This window comes from Colletotrichum aenigma, assembly GCF_013390185.1.
Source record: "Colletotrichum aenigma strain Cg56 chromosome Unknown KSG_Cg56_contig06, whole genome shotgun sequence".
NCBI classification, from domain to species: Eukaryota; Fungi; Ascomycota; class Sordariomycetes; order Glomerellales; family Glomerellaceae; genus Colletotrichum; species Colletotrichum aenigma.
This window is the reverse complement of record NW_023500912.1, coordinates 3,854,427-3,874,829: the sequence shown is the minus strand read 5'-3', so window position 1 is coordinate 3,874,829 and position 20,403 is coordinate 3,854,427. Positions and strand designations below refer to the sequence as shown.

At 56.5% G+C, this 20,403-nt stretch overlaps 6 protein-coding genes across 6 annotated transcripts; 3 read left to right on the top strand and 3 right to left on the bottom strand.

Moving 5' to 3' along the window:
• Nucleotides 1–6,446: 6,446 nt before the first annotated feature.
• On the top strand, nucleotides 6,447–8,558 carry ptaR3-2 (Pestheic acid cluster transcriptional regulator 3; the record flags this gene model as incomplete). The annotated part of the gene is made up of 1 exon (XM_037325288.1): nucleotides 6,447–8,558. One exon carries the CDS (start codon nucleotides 6,447–6,449, stop codon nucleotides 8,556–8,558), a length of 2,112 nt encoding a protein of 703 aa, XP_037176174.1.
• Nucleotides 8,559–8,981: 423 nt separating this feature from the next.
• CGCA056_v010040 (uncharacterized protein) lies at nucleotides 8,982–9,353 on the top strand (the record flags this gene model as incomplete). Its single annotated transcript, XM_037325287.1, has 1 exon — nucleotides 8,982–9,353. One exon carries the CDS (start codon nucleotides 8,982–8,984, stop codon nucleotides 9,351–9,353), a length of 372 nt encoding a protein of 123 aa, XP_037176173.1.
• A 158-nt stretch (nucleotides 9,354–9,511) lies between these two features.
• On the bottom strand, nucleotides 9,512–10,141 carry CGCA056_v010039 (uncharacterized protein; the record flags this gene model as incomplete). Its single annotated transcript, XM_037325286.1, has 2 exons — nucleotides 9,512–9,913; nucleotides 9,974–10,141. 2 exons carry the CDS (start codon nucleotides 10,139–10,141, stop codon nucleotides 9,512–9,514), a joined length of 570 nt encoding a protein of 189 aa, XP_037176115.1.
• A 1,938-nt stretch (nucleotides 10,142–12,079) lies between these two features.
• Nucleotides 12,080–13,798, bottom strand: CGCA056_v010038 (ENTH domain-containing protein; the record flags this gene model as incomplete). The annotated part of the gene is made up of 4 exons (XM_037325285.1): nucleotides 12,080–13,445; nucleotides 13,498–13,577; nucleotides 13,626–13,657; nucleotides 13,717–13,798. The coding sequence occupies 4 exons, from the start codon at nucleotides 13,796–13,798 to the stop codon at nucleotides 12,080–12,082; spliced, it is 1,560 nt and encodes a 519-aa protein (XP_037176116.1).
• A 2,967-nt stretch (nucleotides 13,799–16,765) lies between these two features.
• On the top strand, nucleotides 16,766–17,712 carry CGCA056_v010037 (Peptidyl-prolyl cis-trans isomerase; the record flags this gene model as incomplete). The annotated part of the gene is made up of 5 exons (XM_037325284.1): nucleotides 16,766–16,782; nucleotides 16,874–16,941; nucleotides 17,145–17,314; nucleotides 17,368–17,474; nucleotides 17,526–17,712. 5 exons carry the CDS (start codon nucleotides 16,766–16,768, stop codon nucleotides 17,710–17,712), a joined length of 549 nt encoding a protein of 182 aa, XP_037176315.1.
• A 503-nt stretch (nucleotides 17,713–18,215) lies between these two features.
• On the bottom strand, nucleotides 18,216–19,463 carry rpc6 (putative DNA-directed RNA polymerase III subunit rpc6; the record flags this gene model as incomplete). Its single annotated transcript, XM_037325283.1, has 2 exons — nucleotides 18,216–19,110; nucleotides 19,180–19,463. 2 exons carry the CDS (start codon nucleotides 19,461–19,463, stop codon nucleotides 18,216–18,218), a joined length of 1,179 nt encoding a protein of 392 aa, XP_037176316.1.
• Between the last annotated feature and the right edge of the window lie 940 nt (nucleotides 19,464–20,403).

Here is a 20,403-nt window from a genome sequence, read left to right as displayed (position 1 = left end):
AGGCTGGTCCTGGTTACTCTTATTATGAATAAATCCGCGCTGGCGGCATATTTCAGCCCCTGAGAGTCGCTTATACGGGAATAATACTCTCACGCCAATGAGAAGATATGGCGACGAAGATATGGCCTCGTAATGAACTAGAGACCCGTTCCTGGTGGTGCATAAAGTGAGAAGCAGTAGTCAACTCCTGTGCTCTGTGGGACTTAGTAAAGCTACGTCCAGCCCTGCATTGTTGTTGTTATCATATCCTTGTCCCTCGCGGTCTATTACCTTAATAAAAGCCTCCCATAGGTAACCCTGAAACACTAAACACCACGACCGCGAGCTGAAGGGACCAGTATAAAGTAGTACATAGGACGCGACAAGCAATTCGCAGAATCCAATTATCATTGTGCGGCCATCGAGGCTGTCATGCACTACGGCTCCATTGAGTAGGTCTAGAAATGCCGTTGCTGCCTACTTTCACTGCTCACTGCACAATAATCCCCTGCAAGTCAACCTTCATGAGAAATTTCTCTTCAGCATCAGTTCTCTTCGTCCATTCGCCGAACAAATACACTCCAGGGCTGTGTACGAAGGCTTTGCCGGCAAGCTACAAAAATCGCTGCAGCTTGCACCTCCTGTGGGCCATCGTGACGCCGTAGTAAGTGATGCATTTCCAAGTGCAAAGAAAGGCTGAATTGGATACATTGGGGAAGCAGAAGTTCCACCAAAATGTTTAAGATGTTTTAAATTATGTCAGGGAAGTCTCAGTGGTTGAAGCAAGTCCCGTCGGTTTAGCTACTACCCAAGGACTATTGAGAAATTAGTCTTGAGGGAACAATAGAAGCACACTTATTTGAACTGATTGAAAGCTTGACAAATATCCAATCGCTTGTGACGTGCTTCAGCTCCTGCGGCACACTTCGCGACGAAATGGGAACATATCTTTGTTGCCTTGAATGAGTGTTGCAAACCTCGTAACCTAAGTCATTACCGACCATCTTCCGTCGCCATGTCTCCCTGCGTATTTCAAATGTATCCTCGACAATCCAAGACAGAGCAACTCGCATGTCCCTCATATCTAACCTTGCTGAGTACTACCTTTCACTCTTTCTGATTTATGCGAAGAACTGGGAAGAGCCTGTCTTAATTGCCCTCAAGCACATCATTGCCCATCAAGACGACTGTCCAAAACCTAGGCATGTCATGTTTTATATGCCACCGATGACCAGCATCGCTCTCTTGGTGCCATTTATGAGTTAGACAGTGGGCTCTTAAGTCTAAGTTCTGATGCCAATGCAATCGTCCATAGGTGATTCGAACGCCGTTTTCAGGAAAAGGTGCGTGAAGTTCCATGAGATGGGTGTGAGATCATGTTCTTCATGCAGTCTTCCACCCTCTTATTTCCTTCTACGTTTCATAAATACAGTAATGAAGCGACGACAATGGCTCTAGCCGACAATTGGTTCCCGGGACGGTCTTGGTAGAGGTTAACCTTGGAAGTCTCATGGCTTTCTTAAACGGTCGACCTGCATGACGTTCCTTGGATGTCAGGAACTACGATTTGTGGTAAGCGCAAGTTGCATAAGCAGTAAGGCTCTTTTTGTGCTTTCTAGGAACGAATACCTTGGAGTGTTATAGTGACCCGGTGCAATTAGTTCGCTCAAGCATTGATAGCCAAACACTTGATGCCTTCATTCCATCTTTTAAGGGGCGTCCTTTAGCGGTTGCTTCTTGAAGCAAACCAATTTCCCGCACGCCACTCTGGCTCTTGAGGAGCACAGGTCACGACCTCAGCTGAGATATCTACTCACGGGAAAACTAAGTTTTCGAAGAGACGGCTACTTGGTCTTACATTTGCCCAACACACAATGTCGTCCGTCATCTGTCATTACATTGGAATGATTCACAGCTCATGCTCGACGAACGAGAACCTTGTAACACGGAGGAAGCGAGTTGAAATGGGTCTTCCGTTACCGCTTTCAGTGTTCATTGCCAGTGAACATGTTGGCGCTAGGCAACTCCGGTCTTTTACAGATTCAGAAATCAGAGAAGAAACAAACCATTGCGTTGTGTGCTGAGGTCATGCTTCAGATTCTCTGGCTTTTGATAGCTTAATAAGTTCTGCAGTTGACCAGATACACAAAAGCAGCCCCTTAAAGTATCACAAGGCACCCCACAGACGAGATGATAGTGTTTGGAGAGTGTCTCAAGGCCCGTCAGTGAGATTTCCATCAGTCCCAACGTCCTGTATTATCTTACAGACGGGATCCATCTCTGTATAAACAACAGGAGTTTTCATAGAAAGTTTATTGTTCTCCGCCAAAGTTATTTCTTCCTTCCAGCGTGCTGATTGCCGGGGTACACCAACACACGCAAGAGGGTCAACAGACTTGCAATAATATCTCATTGTTTTTTATTCTCACGAATTTACCCTGTCTTCGTAAGACAATCCCCTCCCATCACTACTTTCGACTGGAGGTTATTCGTAGCCCATACTGGTCAACACGGAAACTACCGAGAATGCAAGTGGTGGGAAGATTGGAGGCCTAATTTGCCAAAACTAGGACATAATCAAGAGCAACCACAAAAGGAAAAGCATGGCTGTGTCAGAATTCACATCCACTGTAAGCATCGAGAGCCTACCAATTGCTGGTCAAGCTGCATGCTACATCAAACGCCAATCAAGTCCAACGTTCATATCTGCGGCCCAACGAATGGCCGGCCCCTCATCAATCACACAGAATCCACTTATCAGATGCGGCACTTCCCCCTCTTCAGATTTACTGGCGTCATTAGAAATGCTGCTGCCTGGGAATCCCAAGCTAATATATCTCATGAGGAGTCCGTTTCTTCTGGTTCCTTTCTGTAGAATCGCTTCTTCATCTAGCTTCATCTCTCACAGTCACACCACCCTCCGTTATGAGCCGTCCATCAGGTTCTCCCTTCGCCGGTTTACAGCTGGATGATGATGACTCGATCCGGCTGTTGGAGCTACAGCCTGGCCAGCGAGACAGCCCCATCTTAATCCGGCTCTTCATCTACAAGTTGACAATCGCTCCGTCGTATGAAGCACTCTCTTACGCTTGGGGGGACCCGAACGAGACTGAGGGGGTCCAAGTCAAACCATCAGCAGCCGAGATGGGTCCGAACGCACAACTTCACGTCACTACTAGCTGCGTCGCGGCTCTCCAGCGATTACGCTTGGCCGAGGCAACAAGGACACTTTGGATTGACGCTATTTGTATCGATCAGTCCAATGTACCGGAGCGTAATCACCAAATGACCTTAATGACCCGCATCTATCGCGCTGCCTCACGGGTGGTCATATATCTTGGGGCGAAAGGTGATGAGGACAACAGCGACGGCGTCATGGATTGGCTGCAGGAAACGTATGCTCCGTCTCGGATAGGAGAAAGGCCAGCTCACCCTTACCAAGATAACATTTTGCGTTTTTTAAGGCGCCGTTGGTTCACCCGAGTGTGGGTTCTGCAAGAGATCCAAGTTGCGACGGCAGCAGTAGCCATTTGTGGAGAGAAGGAGGTTGATTGGGAAGCTTTCCGGCAGCTGAGCTATATTGAAAAATATGCCAGGATTGAGGACAAGCACGTATCATATACTGCAAGGTCCCTGCTGAGACCCAAAAGCCTGTTTTACCATTCGTGGCGACCACCATATGCTGTGCGGCTTCTGCGACTACTGGAAAGCACGAGAGACTTCGATGCCACAGACCCAAGGGACAAGCTATTCGCCATCTTACCACTATTGGACTGGGAATCACAGGAGCATCGAGATGCCAACCCAAATGTTAATTCTATTGAAGACCAGCCGATATCTGATGTCGGTCGAGCTGACTACAGTCGCTCAGCAGCAGAGATTTTCACGCAGGTTTCTCGAAATTTGATCGACGCTATCGGCCTTGACGTTCTCCGAACTGTCATTTCCCCCACAGGAATCCCGTATTTGCCGTCTTGGGCAACCGATTGGGCCAACAAGGATATGTACTATGATACTGGGCCAAATGAGCGTGGAAGAAGAGGATATGAGCAGATGATTAGTGGTTCGCTGTACGAACGTGATGCAAGATCGTCGCGGTTTGTTGATGTGAAAAGGTCAAAAGACCATGCACAGCCACCAGCTTGGTCTTTTTCTGATTACATTTCTTCCGAAGGACTAGCAAACACTCAGCTTCATATCTGTGGGGGGTTGATTGGGAACATACTCAAGCTTGGCGAGCAGTGTGACATTCACGAAAACAAGTTTCCACTGCAGCAGTGGGAGAGTCTGTGCGACCCGATTCATCTAAAAATGAGAGAAGCTCCTCTCACGGGCTGGAGGAAGCCTGTATCGCCATTTGTTGAAGTTCTGTCAGAGGACACTGGCATTGATAAATTTGTTTATTGGTTGATGGGGAGGATCAAAGAGCTCATGTCCGAGCAACTGCACAAAGGTAATTGTGGCTTCAAGCCCGCCAAACGGCCCGGAATGCTCACTGTATACAATCGGAATGTAGGTACAACACAAGAGTTGGGCACGAAGACGCCGCTGCTGAGACGTATTCTCAGGGGACGCGGCGGCCCACCAGCAACCATAGAAGAACAGACTGCGGCCTTTTTGAGCCGTGCTCATGGTCGAAGATTCTTTATCACGAGCACCGGACTAATTGGACTTGCGCCTGGTGCCGCAAAAGTGGGAGATCAAGTAATTGGAATTGCTGGCTCCACGGTCCCCTTTGTGGTCAGACCTCTGGAAAGTCATGCGAGGGCCTTCCAGTTGGTGGGCTTCTGTGTATCAGAGAGATTGTTGGATTCTGTGGGCACATATGAGGATATGCTTATTCAATGAGGTTCAGGTGACGGATTCCGAGGACATATCCCGCGAAAACCAAGGAATGATGGGTGCTCACCCATTGGATGTCATAGGGGCTTTCTGGCCATGGGGCCGTCTAGAGCACCACCGCCGAGAACAAAGATCGAAGTTGATGTGAGGTGTAAAACGTTAGTACGCATGGGGCCTCGCGGAACGTGGTGTTCAGTTCAGGCAGGTTGAATTGCAATCGAAGACTGGCCGTGTTAGTATGGAAGGTGCAACTGCCATTTTCCTATCAGCAGCTAGTACGTTAGTCAATCACAAGCGTCTGCAATGTGTTATCCTAGTCGTACAGTGTCAAGTAACGCGGCAGGATCTATTTAGCCTCATGATCGAGATCGAACTGTGCGCCCGAATTCGTCGTGACTCGGATGCCAAACCACACCGAGTGAGGTAATTGGAGAAGATGGTCTGCGGCGACTGCAACTCAAGAGGCACTCGCATACCAGGTCGGAACATGAGTCGCGACGTCGCCTAGAGCAAGAAACGCTCAGCTTGATGCCATCTCTCGAATAGGCTCATTTAAGCACCGCTCGCGTCGGGGGTCCCCTGCGGCGACAGGGCTGAGAGAAGGTGTCAAGTCAGGTACCAAGAGCAGCAGATCTGATAAGGCTGTCGAGTTCACCGAATGAGAGAGTGAGAAAGAAAGCTTCATGAAACGCCGCGCCATTCAGTTGCAGAGCATGAATGAAGTGGGAGCCTACGCGTCGCGTCTCATGAGCGTGGCAGGGATGCGGGGGGTCTTCTGGGCTCTCAGGCTCATGTGTGTTGACGGCTTCACTCTCATCTCATGTAAACAACTCTTAGTGTGAAACCGTTTGACAAGCTGTCACTCGTGGTCTTTAAGAAATGCTATGAGCATGGTTTCAATATGAAGGGCCGAAAATCATATTTAGATCAGCGCGCACCCCTCTCAGGATTCTCAGGATCAAACGACGTGTGGGAAACGGGCGATCATCAATGTTAAACTCAAACCTGCCGATTTGCCGCGTCGCTTATCGAGGCACAGCCAGTATTACCAGTATCACCTCAGTAAAGCAGCAGGAAAAAAGGGGGCAAGAGTCGCTCAATTGCTCAAAAGGATCGCGGCAGGAAAGTGGGGTACGTATCATCTCATGTCATCCCTGGCCGCCCTCCGTCCTTTCACCTTAAATTTTTCAACCACACACCAGCGACACCACCCACCACCACCCGCCAAGGCTGAATGGAACCTGCCGGCGCCGCTTTTAAGTGGATTACAAATCCGCACGTTGGTTTGCACTTTTGATGCGCCCCTGCTGCTGTTCAATCTCGACTGCACTGCTGCGGAACCTAACTGCGGACTGCAGAGTTGCTGCTGACCTGAACCCCCCTTCGAGCCGTCGAGCCGCGCCTCCGCTGCCGCCACCGCCGCCGCATGGTCCGACGACGTTGTTGACGACAACTTGACCAACCGTACGCACCTGATTTGGGACCTTGCAGTGCCTGGAGAGACGCTGGTTCTCATAGCGACGCCTCGTCTCACTCACTCTCGTCTCTCTCATCGATGACATATCCACACCACCACCTCAACTAACCATCAGAACGACGACGACGACGAAGAACCGCTGCCCGTCATGTTCTCCCGTAACAAGGACCCCTCCCACATGTCGTCGCTCACCGGCCTCCGGTCGCGCTTCAAGAACAGCATGTCCTCCTCCGCCAAGATCCGCTCCTCCGAGGGCTGCTGGACATGCCGCCTGCGCCGCAAGAAGTGCGACGAGGCCCGCCCCGTCTGCGAGGGCTGCGCGCAGCTCGAAATCACCTGCCACTACTCGGAGACGAAGCCCGACTGGATGGACGGCGGCGAGCGTCAGAAGGAGATGGCCGACCACCTCAAGAAGCAGGTCAAGGTCCAGGCCAACAACCGCCGCGAGCGCAAGTATCTCCAGTCCCTCGACGTCGACGCGGGGGCTGGTCACCAGCACCGTCATGACGACTCGGACCCCGACCTCATCCCCCCTGTCCCGGCCCTCAGCGCCGACGGGGGCTCATCAAAAGAGACAAACTCAACCTCGCCGTCGACCGTCCACGACACCCCCGGCGACGCCTCCAGCCCGTATCACATGGAAACCGTAAAATCCTCAATCTCCGAGATCGCTCCCGGCGCATCTCCGAACCACGCCCGGCAACACACCCCGGACTGGAACGCATCCACCCACTCCAGCCCGCCCGCCGCCGCACCACACTCACAACAACCGGCACACTCACCGGCACCGGTCCTCGCCCCGGACCTCAACCCCACAACCCCCTTCCCCGACGACGCCAACCTCGGCTTCATCATGATCTACCTCGACTACGTCTTCCCCTTCCTCTTCCCCTTCTACAAGCCCGCCCTCCTCGAGGGCGGCCGTGGCTGGCTCCTCAACGTCCTCAACCACAACAAGGCCCTCTACCACACCGCCCTCTCCCTCTCCTCCCACTTCTTCGGCGTCGTCCTCAACGGCGCCCAGGTCGAGCACACCCCCTGCCGCATCCGCTCCGTCGCCTCCCTCCAGCACCAGCTCGACCTCGCCCTCAAGGAGCTCCGCGCCGACATGGCCCTCATCAACGAGGCCGGCGACCCCTCCACCCAGCTCCAGCAGTCCTGCCGCGTCCTCGAGTCCATCGTCCAGCTCCTCGTCTTCGACGTCACCCTCGCATCCAACGACCACTGGCAGATGCACCTCGACGCCGCCACCATCGTCTTCACCCAGATCCTCCCCACCACCGACGCCTGGGACGCCACCATGCAGCAGATGGCCATCCCCCTCCTCCAGGGCGTCAACTTCCCCCCCGGATCCCACAAGCCCTGGTCCTCCGACCAGGCCGCCCTCCGCTTCTTCACGGCTTCCCTCCTCTACTTCGACATCATCTCCGCCACCGCCCTCGAGCGCCCCCCGCGCCTCCAGAGCTACCACGCCTACCTACTCTCCCCGCGCAAGGAGTCCGCCACCTGCCTCGAGCAGGAGCCCCGCCTGCGCCTCGAGGAGTACTTCGGCTGCCAGTCCTGGGTCCTCCAGCTCATCGGCGAGATCGCCGCCCTCGACGCCTGGAAGAAGGAAACCCGCCGCGCCGGCTCCCTCTCCATGACCCACCTCGTCTCCCGCGCCGGCTGCCTCGAGCTCGCCCTGCGCGAGGGGATAGCCTGCATGGACAACGCCTGCCCGCAGCTCCTCGGCTCCTCCGAGCTCGCCTGCGCCGCCGGCTCCTGCGCCCTCACCGACGCCAACCGCCCGCCGCCGCACCCCACGCACGCCGACACCACCCGCCTCCCGCCCGACCCGCTCACCCTCTACCAGAGCGAGCAGGTCCGCGACACCCGCTCCGCCGCGCTGATCCACACCAAGATCTGGGCCTATGCCGCGCTCACGTACCTTTCCACCGTCGTCTCCGGCTGGCAGCCCTCCTGCCCCGAGACCGCCACCAGCGTCACCGCCACCATCGAGCTGCTCGACTCGCTGCACTCACCCGTGTGTCTGCGCACCGTCGTCTGGCCCTTTTGCGTGATCGGCTGCCTCGCGACGCCGGCGCAGGAGCACATGTTCCGCGAGATGGTCGGCAAGATGGGCGCCCTGGAGGTATTTGGGAGCATCCGCGCCGCGCTGGGGGTGATGGAGAACGTGTGGGCGGGGCGGGATAACATCGACGAGACGTGGGATCTGGCGGCGTGTTTCAAGGTCCTCGGACACCCTGTGCTGCTGACGTGATTTTTGACTGGTCTGGCGTTGATGTTTTGCTTTTGAAAAAAGATGTTACGAGGATACCAAATGTACATGTCTTTCACTTCCAGGCGTTTTGGATTTCAGCAGTGGTGCCGGCACGGCAGCCGTTTTTCCACGATTAGTTTCAACCTCATCACTTTGCATAACAAGAAGCTCATTTCCCGGGTTTATTTTTCATTTTTATTAAATGACGGGCATCAATCCCGCATGTTCCTGAACGCCATCATAACAAAAGTGCCAAGCCAAGATCTATCTACGCAGTAGACATTACCCATTCCCAAGTGTTCCCAATCTGATTATCCCAAACCCCAATTTTTGTGTTCGTCCAATCAAGCCTTCCTAGAAGCAGCCCTCATAAGACTCTTCTTCCTCTCCTGCTCCAACAGCCCCAGATCCCACCACCCGTCAATGAAATGCATAATCGTCCGCCTCTTCGACTTGATCCTCTCCAAAGGCGACTTTGGAGTAGTAGGCGAGAGCGAAACCCCCTTGTCCTTGGGCGACACCGGCGACAACAAGCCCAAGCCCCCCTTATCCTTAGTAGACACCGGAGACAACAGTCCCCGGAAACCCCTCTCCTTGGGAGAAGGAGCAGCAGCAACAGGCGAGACCGTCTCGGGCAGCACAGGCAACGGCTGCACCGCCACCCGTCCCTCGACAATCTTCACCTTCCGAACCGGCGCCGTGGGAGGCGGCGGGAACGACGGCCTCTGGGCGAACGACCCCAGCGGCTTGACGAACTCCCTCTGGTGCTCCGAGTCGGAGTCCGAAGAGGAGTAATCATCATACACACTGCGGGGTTTCTTCCCCAGCGCCGCGGTCCCCAATGCCGTCGCCGCCCTGCCCCCTCCCCCGCGCACCTCCCTGACCGGGGGCGGGGGGAAGTAGACAGGCGCAGCGGCGGCATTGTAGCAGCCGCGCCCCTCACGGCCGCACCTTCAGTTCTCAATGTCCTTCGGGACGGAGACGACCTTGAGGCGGCGCCAGAGGCAGACGGCGGTGATGGCGGAGAAGGCGAAGAGCACGCACAGCGCGATGGAGAGGCCCCAGACGGCCTTGACGGCGTAGCAGGTGCGCTGGTCGGCGCCGACCCAGATGAAGTAGTTGAGGGTGGAGGAGGCACCCGAGTTGGCGATGACGGAGGTCATGAAGGTGGCGGTGCTGCCGGAGGAGGGGAGGGCGGCGCAGTTGAGGTAGGAGAGGGGCTTGCCGAGGGTGCAGGCGACGACGATGACGGCAACGAGGAGGGTGGAGTCGAGGGCCGTGGCGAGGAGGAGCGGGAGGAGGGAGTCGTAGTAGAGGATGTAGGAGATGACGATGTAGAGGGTTGCGATGCAGGACTGTTTTGGCGGTGGTGTTAGTGGGCGGAGAGAGGCCATGCGGGGGAGAGGAGGACTTACAACTACCAGAGTCCCGATCAGGACGCTCGGGCTCGAGGCGTCGGCGGCGTTGATCTCGGAGATGAAGTTGCTCGTCATGCCGATGATGGCGATCAGGCTGGCGAACTGCATCGCGCGCATGGCGGTGAAGGTGTGCCCGAGGGCGCCGAGCTGCGGGGCCGAAGGCATCTTGCGGAGGGAGGCGGGGGTGACGAGGGAGAGCTTCGGGCGTTGGCGGAGGGCCGTGCGGGTCGGGAAGCGGCGCGGCGGGAAGGGGATGCAGGCGGCGGCGGAGGAGGGGGCTGAGGAGGTAATTTTGAAGGTGTTTGGTGAAAGTCGCGTTGTGTTGCGACTTATGTTAATGTGTTAAGAAAAGTGAAGAGACGTGTTTGAAATGACTGAGATGGTTTTCGTGAGGTGCGTTTTGGCGTCTTGACGAAAGAGAGTCGTTGGCTGTTTTGTCGAGTCTTTGCTTCGTTTCGATTCGTTCTTCGTGAATGAAAGATGGCTGATAAGTGTCGAAGGAAAATCCGAATTGAAACCGAGAGACCCAGAGATAGGAAATTGACCTAGGAAAGAGAGTCAAGGAAAAAAGAGAGAGAAAAAGGAAAAAGAAAGAAGACCTTGTTCTGTGATGATTGTTTGATGCTGATGATGAGAGGAAAGAAAAGACCGCTTGACTCCGGATGGCATTGGTCTGCTTTATACATCTGGGACATCGACACTCGATCACTCAAGACCTCAGGCCCAGACTCTCCAGCCCTGCTTGTTGATGCGGTGGTGTGTTGGTGCATGCATTGTTGTTCGTTGCCCCAACAGGCCGGCGTTGCTAATTCCAGCAGACGCGTTCTAGCCTCTCTTGACTCCATGAGATGGATCCCAGACTCGTGCCGTACGGTACCTGCATACGTAGAATAGACGGGGACCTTGGACCGGACCACAGACGACCCTGCGGTGCCCTGCGCGGACGAAGTGCAGTTCGGCTAGGTATGATGAGCCGCCGGGATGGACCAATGAGATGTCCGGACCGGGGTTGCGGTGCGGCGCTTAGCGGTGGAGAGAATTGAGAGCAGGTTGGACAAGCGACGCGGTTACGACGGCCACCTACATTGCATACCCTACCTTGAAGTTTCAATCCATGACGCCAAATCTATGGATGTCTTGGTATCCGAGCAAAAATAAGGAACGGTAACGGGTCGCCCTGGTGGAGAGGCAATAGGCGCGTCCAATGGCACGTCGAACCAGCCATGGGCCACACCACCACCGCGTCTGTTTCGACCACTGCAGTCGGGCAGCCGGGGTTGATTGGGTCTGCTTGCACCCGGCGACTATGGCCTCGGCCTAGCTTTGACTTTCGGTGGAGTCATGATCTTCGGACCTGCCTCTGTGCCCGGCTCTGCAAAGATAGAGGGCCGTCATCGAGGCCGCTGTGGGACCACGGGCTGGAGGCTGAGGCGCCTGTTCATACAGCCCATCGCGGATGCAACGATTCAACACCTGAAACGGCCTGGCGGCTGGCGGCCCGGCCGCATGTCTTAGCCGGGGAATGGTTCATTCAGACGGCCTCTGTCCTGGGCCGTTGGGACTGATGTATGCAGCCAAGATTAGATGGGAGGTGGTGTCCTTCGTAGAGCCTCATGCCCGGGAAGCCAGCCATTGGCTCCGAGTAGGCAACGCGTTGCTTTGATCGGCTTGCTCTATGTTGGGAACTTGCATTGAAAGGCTAATGGATGAACGTGTTGGTGGTCTGGACTTGGTTCGATCGTCTCCCCACCTGCATCGGAGTGTGGGCGCATGAGGCTGCTTGTCGGCCGCAGAGGCTGTGAGGTCCTGTAATTGTAATGCCCGAGTCAACAAGCGCATGAGTCTCTAGACGCGTTAGACATGGGCTGCTTTCCTGCCCGGTGATGTCACAATGTGAAAAATCAGGAGACGAATGGATCGGTAGTGATTCGCTTTGAAATTCAGTTAGATGTTCATATGTTGCAGTCTTTTGCGCGCCAGTACGCCCTGTCTAGTAGCCTACCGGCATGTTGCCTTCTTCACCTCACCTGGCGCCCTCTCTTCTTCAACAAAGGCCAGGTGCCGCGAAAAGACTTTTCTCCCCGTCTCCGTCATTATACTTGCTTAACCGAGCAAGTCGTCCAGGCCATGGTTGCCGCCAGAGGAAGACCCGGCAGCAGGCTTGGGAGTAGAGGAAGCTGCCGCGGGGGCCCCCCAGATACCAGCGCTGCTCTTCTCCTTGGCGAGTTGCCCCATGGCAGGGCCAGCGGTGGGAGTGCTCGTCTTCTTCACACCAACACTGGCCTGAGACCAGAGGGCACCAAAAGCATCACCTCCAGCAGCTGCAGGCTTGGCAGCAGGAGTCGAGGCAGGCTTCGACGCAGCCATAGGGGAAGCGGCGCCAAACGAGCCTCCCGTGTTTTGAGCAACAGGCCCGGACTGGACAGAGCCAAAGTAGTTGGGCCCTGAGGGCTGGTAGCCAGAGGGCTTGGGGGCCTGGGCCGCAGGCGACGCCACAGCGGGAGTGCTGAAAGCCGAGTAGTTGGCGCCGCTCGGGGCTGGAGACATGGACGACATGCTGACCATGTTGCCAATGTTGGCCTGCTGCGGCGCAGATACAGGCTGAGGGGCGGCAAAGGTAGTGGCAGAGGTAGCGGTCATGACGGGAGGGGACAGAGGTGTAGCTGAGGCAGCAGCAGGGGCAGGGGTGGCGGACTGAAAATCGTCGAACTCGTCGTCGTCGTTAGCGGCGGCGGGAGCTGCGGACAATGAAGCCAAGCCAGAGCCATTGGAAGCTGTCGGCGCAACGGGGGCCGGCATCGAGGATGGCGCCGGGTCGTCAAAGGAGAAGAGATCAACTTCCGGCTCCTTCTTCTTGGGGGGCTCGGCCTTGGGTGCGGCCGCACGCTCGGGTCTCTTGGACCGAGACGCCGAGGAGCTGGCTGCTGGCCTGTCGGCAGGGTCGTCAAACTCATCGTACTCCTCAAACTTGTCGCCGTGTGCCTGTGTCCTTCCGTAGTCGTTGCTCTCCTGTCCACCAAAGCCGCCACCGTCGCCGTAGACACCTCCAGAGTATCCGCCGTAGCCACCCGACTCGCTGCCGAAACCGCCGTATCGACTGCCGCTGCCGCTCGAGAAACCTCCACCGAGACCCATGCCACCCTCTACACCAGTGTACTTATTCTTGGTCGCGCGCGCCTTCTTGCGCTCCGATCGGATTCGTTCGACGTCGCCCAGGAGCTCGGCCAGCTCCTTGGCGCGGTTTCGCACATTGATTCCCTGGTCCTTGCCATTCTGGTCGATGAAGTGGAACTGGCGCAGCATCTTGAGCAGTGTGATGTGGCCACGGGCGTCGTCAATGACACGCTCGGAGCCATGCTTGATAAGGAATTCGAGAAGCTGGAGGGCCTTGTAGATTTGTCGCCATTCCTCGGCGGACTTTTCTGTGAATCGGCGGTAAATCATGGGCATGATCTCGTTGAGGGTAGCGCTTGAGGACGTTAGCGTCGCGTATTGGGGTGGGTTGAACTGTGGTGATGTACTAATTGAAGGTGCCGTTCGCGATCTCCTGCATGATGCTGGAAGATGCGCCCCAAGGTTCGTTGTTGGTGGCTTCGCGAACCTGTACATGTCAGATGGCGTTTGCCATTGTCCGGTTGATGCCACAAACCTTGGCCTCCATTTCTGTGTAGTTCATGACAGCTAGTAGACGGTCAGCACCTAAGCTCTGGGGGCATCGCGATCGGGATAGCTGTCTTTACCATTTTGGACCTTGCGGACACCGGCCTTGACGTCGTACAGGGTCAGGTTGGAGACCTGGTCTTTGAGCTGGTTCCAATCCATGGCGGCGGAAGTAGCAGCAGCGAATAAGGAGATTGACGATGGCAACAGAGAGCTGGCAGACGGCGCTGTCGAAATGCAAGATGTTTCCCCTGGTGTTCTTTGTGACGACGTTTCAAAGCGAGATGCGCGGCTGCAAGCAGTCCTGGCCACCCTGGAACTTTCAGGCTCAGGCTCAGGTCGGTCTCGGACGGCGCGGCGGCAGGGGGGTACGTACCTCGATTAATTGGCAGTGGTCCTTCCAATGAGATTGAATCAGCCTGAGGAGGGAAAAGGACGGGAAAGGGGCGACGGGTCGGAATCACGTGTGATGAGGTAAGCAAGCATCCGCGGGAAAGAGCAGTGAGGAAGGCGCAGATTGGAAAGAGGGAAGCAGCTCTCCCCCAGTCAGGCCAACGGGGATGTTGCGTCGGAAAAGCTGCGGTTTGGCTGAGGTGCAGCTCGATCCGGAACAGCCAGTGTTTCTCGACGCGTTATTCTCAGGACATATTGCGTACTTTTGCTCAATTAGGTTTCAGCTCCTTCCAATTCGATGATGAGGAAGAAGAGGAGATGCCAGTGCAGAATCAGAGTTCTTGCCTCAAAGGCTGCGGCAGGTTGCAGGGCGGACACGAGCTGACAGCTGAAGGAAGAGCTGCCTCTTGCCGCGTCTCCAGCTTAGCAGGAGCTGTCGTGGCTTCCTTCCCGCTGCCGGCAGAGCTCCGAGTGCCCACAAGCTGCCACAGCGGCTGCCACCTGACGCTTAGACCGTGCCCAATGGTTGCCACGTGCCAGCTGCCAGCTGCCGGCCGCCATCTGCCAAGCTGAGACTGGTCCCTCTCGTTGGTGCAGGTCGTTCCTCAGGCTGCGTGTCGTGCCGTCGGTCCCTGACCTCACCAAAACTTTTCCCCGGCCGCACCACGTAGAAAGACAGATTCTTTTCCATCAGCAGCATCAGGTCTTCGTCTCTGGTTCCTGTGTATCACCAATCTCCATCCCTTCGCTTCTGTACCTGTACCATTTCCAAACGTGTAGTCCTGCTCATTGAGGTATGTGGAATGGTTCTTTTCGTCGTCTCGCAGCGTTTTCTCCTCAAAGCTCCCATTTGCACATGAAAGCTCCCAAGCACACAAAATTCAGAGCACCACGGAGCTGGCCAGACGGCTAAGGCGGTTTATGCAAGTCGACTGAACTGTCAGATTCAAGTCTGTGGCTTTTCCTCCAGCTCCCCCAGCTCCTTCGTCCTGCACATCTGGCCCCCGGCCTGAGCTTCCCAAGCTGGCCGGCATCTTGGACAGCTCCAAGCATGGCTGGCTGGCTACGTACACCGGCGGTGACAGTAATAGCAGTAGCAGCGGCAGCAGACCAGGCAGAGAGAGAGAGAGGGAGGCATGGCCTCCGGGCAACATGACACAGACGCCGAGACGAACGAATGGTGCAATCGCCTCCTCATTGCCATTGTCGATGCCGATTCACTCTCTTCCCGGCTCGGCTTGTCTGTCCTATCGCGTCGTCTTGTCTCGTCATGGTCTGTCCACCGCTGTTGCTGCTGTGCCATCCACCCCGTCTGCAGACCTGGAGGTACAATGCGAATGCGCAGTCCGCAGTTCGCAGTCCGCAGCTCACCGCGTCCAACCCCATCCCCGCTTCTCAGTCCCAGACCCAAGATTCCACGAGGTTCCGAAAGTTGAAGGGTGTCCAGGGCAACGTGGGCCAGTGGGGGACGGTGACTTGGCCAACGAGTCCCAGCACCTGGTCCGTCGACCGCGACTGGACGTGGAGTTCCCAGCTTGCTGTCTCTGTCTTTCCCCTCCCCTGCCCTCTGTCGCTCCAATAGGCATTGCCTTTGGGGTTTTGACGTGCATCCGCCTGCTTGAACCTGTACGGCGCCGGGGTACCAATGGCTCTGCTGGCTGGCTGGGTGAGCTCTGCCCGAGAAGAGGTATTTGCCTCCCGCTGTGTCTTTGTTGAGCTCGGCCTTCCAGCGAGAGTTCATCCAGGTACCGGGCCGGATGCCAAGCTGCTGGCAGCGCGTTGCAGGTACATCCGCTGCTGGCCGATGAGACGAGTATCTCGTTTGGGCGCCTTGCGGTCTGGGTGCAGACTCGGAGCCATTCAATCGGCCAATGCTTCAAAGCACTTCCGCAGCTATGTTTTTTTGCTGGGCAATTGATCACGGTCCTCCTCGTCTGGCTGTCTGGCCGACGGGTTGCGGGAATGGTTGAGCTCTGCCATTTTCCCTGTCTGCAGCTTCTCTCTGCTTCCTCGCTGAACTAGGCCAATTGGGGCAGTGAGGGGTGGTGATCTGATGAAGTCATTCCCCTCAATGCTCGGCCAGCTCTTGGACACCGGCCACCCAGCAGACCAGAGTCCAGACTCGAAGCTGAGGCAAAGGAGAAGCGAGGAAGAAGAAAAACAACCCGAGCAGCAGCCGCCAGTGTAAGCGCAGCAGACGGTCAACAGACGGAGGTGCCGCCTCACTCCCGTCACGACCCAATTGCCCCTCGTTCCTTCCCTTTTCTTTCCGTCCGTTCCCTCCCTCACCCCCGCCGCCGCCGCCGCCGCCGCCACGTCCCTTCTTGCCTTCCACCCCCGTCGCAACCACGACGTCAAGCACACAAAGTGGAGGTACCTACCGCCGAAGATTGGCAGGTACTCCCTGCCTTGTACCTTCTCCCAGTGATCTCAGCAACAGCTGACTTCACGTGACTGGATACGTCCCTCTTTGCCCCCATTCTGCGCTTTCTGATTGGCTGTTTCGGCACCCGCAGTGGGGAGCTCCTGCGCTAACAATAAACCCCTCCACCAGCTGTTGAAAAAATGAGACCAACCCTTTTGCGACCCCTCCTACCCCGCCATAACCTCGCCTGCTTCTCCGTTTCACCCTCGCCCTTTTCTCGACCTTCCACCCTCATCAAACCTCTCCGTGCAACTCCTCTGTCTGCATCTACCACCAAGCCATCCGTCAGATTCTTCTCAGCATCCAACATCATGTCTGGTCCCCAGGTGTAAGTTCTCAAGCCCTCGACGATGCCTTTGCGATGCTCTACGCAAGCATCGCAAGCTGTCAATGACGCCATACTAACAATGCTGCTGCAGTTACTTCGACATCGAGTGGGAGGGTCCCATCCTCGACGCCTCCAACAAGCCTACTAAGGACGTCCAGGGTAAGAGCTCCCTTCTTCCATCAGATCCCATCATGAACCATCATCGTTCCTGATTTGGAGGCCACGGGCATCTCAATGCTTCACTGCAAAGCACTGTCCGCGCCGTCAAATCACCCCACCTGAGCCCAAACTTTGCTCCCCCCAACCCCTCGGCAACGACCCCGCTGCTGTTACTGAGCTCTGCTGACCAACTTCATCAACAGTCCAGAACGGCCGCGTCACCTTCAACCTCTTCTACGACGTTGTCCCCAAGACCGCCGAGAACTTCCGTGCTCTCTGCACTGGTGAGAAGGGCTTCGGCTACCAGGGCTCTTCTTTCCACCGCATCATCCCCGAGTTCATGCTCCAGGGTGGTGACTTCACCCGTGGCAACGTACGTCTCCTTCCCCATCTCCAAAAGCGAGACAGTTAGCTCACACTTTCCAGGGCACCGGTGGCAAGTCCATCTACGGCGAGAAGTTCGCCGACGAGAACTTCCAGCTCAAGCATGACAAGCCCGGTCTGCTTTCCATGGCCAACGCCGGCCCCAACACGTAAGCCACCCGTTCCTCCCATCCTCCAAACCCAGTCTAACAGTGTTCCAGCAACGGCTCCCAGTTCTTCGTCACCACCGTCGTCACCTCTTGGCTCAACGGCCGCCACGTCGTCTTCGGCGAGGTTGCCGACGACCAGTCCCTGAAGATCGTCAAGGCTCTTGAGGCCACTGGCTCTTCTTCCGGCACCGTCCGCTACGGCAAGCGCCCCACCATCGTCGCCTCTGGCCAGTTGTAAACTGCCCCTCGCTCGTGCTTTGTACGTTTAGGTCCAACACTGCCAGTTAGTAGTCTCGAGAGAAGCGAAAGCAAGCAGGGGAAGATGGAGGTTTTGGTGAAAACTTGGGAAAATGCGCCTTCGCGCGTCTTGGCGTGGTTCAGCATCACTGCTGATAGTTAGCAAGCCAAGACAAAAGTTGCTGCCATATGTCTGTCACCATGTCTACTGTGATTCGTGAATGTCATCCACACACATCAGCACCTGTCAACCGCTTTAGCCAATTGCTCAGTTACCATGTCAAATACAGGATGGTATATTCCACAGTCATCCCGACTGCCAAAACTATTCCGCTTGGGAGGATTAAAAGATTCTACCTCTGAACCCGTACCGCCCGTGTCCTCTTTTTGTGCCAACGCCAATGCAATGCTGCCGTGATGCGAAATCAGTCCCAAAAAGCCTAGCGACCTCCCCTCCAGCCCATAAAAGCGTCTTTTCCTTCTTTTCTTTCTCTTCACCCTGGATCACTCCAACCCCAACCACCGCTGGAAATACACGCAATTGCTCGCGTTGACCGGCCCGCCCTCCTCGCAGAGCTCAAACACGGGACACCGCCCGCACGGCGCCTCCGTGAACCCGTTGACGCGCGGCTCCGGCCCGCCCTCGTCGGCGCCGCCCTCCTGCCGGCCCGCCCAGCCCTGCAGGCTCTGCCGCGGCGCCCTGCAGACGCGGTACCCCGTCCGCCCGGCCACGCGGACGGGCTCTACGAGGCCGTCGAAGACCAGGACATCGATCAGCTTCTGCACGTCCTCCTCGCCGAGGATTGTGTCGGTGGTAATGCCGGTCTGCGAGATGAAGCGCGCGATCTCGCGCACGGTGGGGTACTCCTTGAAGCCGGCCGGCAGGGGCAGCAGCGCGGGCTCGCGCTTGGGAGGGGGCTGCTGCACGGCGGTCTTATCGTCGCTGTCGCCGCCGGAGATCTCGCCTGCGGAGCGCTTTTTGCCCTTGTTCTCCAGCCCGCCCTTGAGCACGCCCTTTTTCGGGACGGCAGTGCGGGTGGCGGAGGAGGAGGCGCCGGTGCTGTGGTAGGTGCTCTTGCGCTTGATCTGGTCGAAGATGACGCGCTGCAGGTCCTCGATGAAGGCCTCGTCGAAGGCGGAGTCGGTGAACCAGGGCCCGCCGGTGGCGCGCTCCGAGGGGCGCATGGAGGCCTTGATGAACATGCGCTTGTTGGGGTGCTCGACGTTCTTGAAGGGGGCGATGAGGCCCTTGCCCTGGAGCTGTTTGAGGGCTGTCTTGAGGACGGAGTCGTGCATGTTGAGGCGGTGCTGGATTGTCTTGGACCAGATGCCGTCGCCGCCTGCTTCGTCGATCGCGCCGTAGACCATGCGCTGTTCGTCGGTCGAGCAGAGTTTGTACCTAGAGGGTGAGGCATGTTAGCTCGTGAAGCAATAAGGTGGGAGGAGAGTGGTGGTGTTGGGGGCTTACTTCTCTGCATCCTCCATGGAGCGCCATCGCCAGGCGAGGCCCGTCTGGGAGGAGACGGCGATGAGGAGGCGGTCATTTGTGAGGCTCTGGAGGACCTTGAGGAGGGTGACGGTGTCGCGGTTGGGGATGATTTCGAAGTCGAGGATGTCGTACTGGCTGAAGAGGTGGTTCTCGTCACCGGCCTTCTGGAAGGCGTCGTAGAGCGTCTCCTTCCAGACCTCGAGCTTGGAGTCGGTGCTCGAGGTCGTGGCGGCGGGGGAGGGGGCCGCTGGGGTCGTAGCCATTGCGACGGCCGGGTTTTATGTGTATTCTTGTGGCGATCGCTGGTTTATTCGAGCGTGTCGGTTTGAGGGGGGTTAGAAGAACGTATCCTCGTGGATATTCGGAGAGGGTTCCTGGCGAGAGGACGAAGGCGAACGGAGATTCGTGGTGGGGGTGCCCTTTTTCCTCGTAGATTTCTTTTTTCCGCCTGGGGAGAAGGAAGCCGGCTGGCGTCGTATGCGCCAAAGAAGTTTGCGGTCGGAAAGGTTCGTTGGGTGGAATTGCTACATTTGCGAATTGACTAACAGGCTAAAGCGAAAAATGAGCTCGAGGTCACGAATCGAAAAGCATTGGGCGGTTTGGGGTGGTGCAGCTGCAGCTTGATGGCTGGCTTCCGGGTTGGGGAGCGTGAGATTTGGGCGAAGTGACTTGGGTCGGCGACGATGCGGGATTGGATTTGGGAGGCGCATCAGAGGTCAGGTCCGTTCGGCGGCAACTCCCAGCGCTGGTGCTGCAGGCAGCTGCGGCAGACGGCAGCAAAAAAAAAAAAAAAAAAAATTGCCCCGCAGTGTCTGGAAAGGGTCTTCCACTCAATTGCAGGTCCGTCTTCAGCCTTGCATTGGTGCCGGATGAACTGCGGGAAGGGGAATGGAATGGATGGACGCTGGGGGAGGCCTGTTTTGGGGGTGGAGATACGTTCCGGTTTGGTGGAGTTGAAGGGGAGATCAACACCAGGAAGGACGGCTTTCTTCTTGCAGTGCTTGTGATGATGTGCAAAGAGATTACGAACGTCATCAATTCGATTTGGTCGATTTCTGTGTCCTGTGTTAAGATCGAGAGGGACAAGCCGACTATAGGAAGCCTCTTTTAACCGTGTAGCTATGCCCCAATGAGTCACGACTGAGGCCGCTCAAGGTTCATGTAAGCCGAGTCATCCTCCCCCAAACAACGACGCCATGGCTA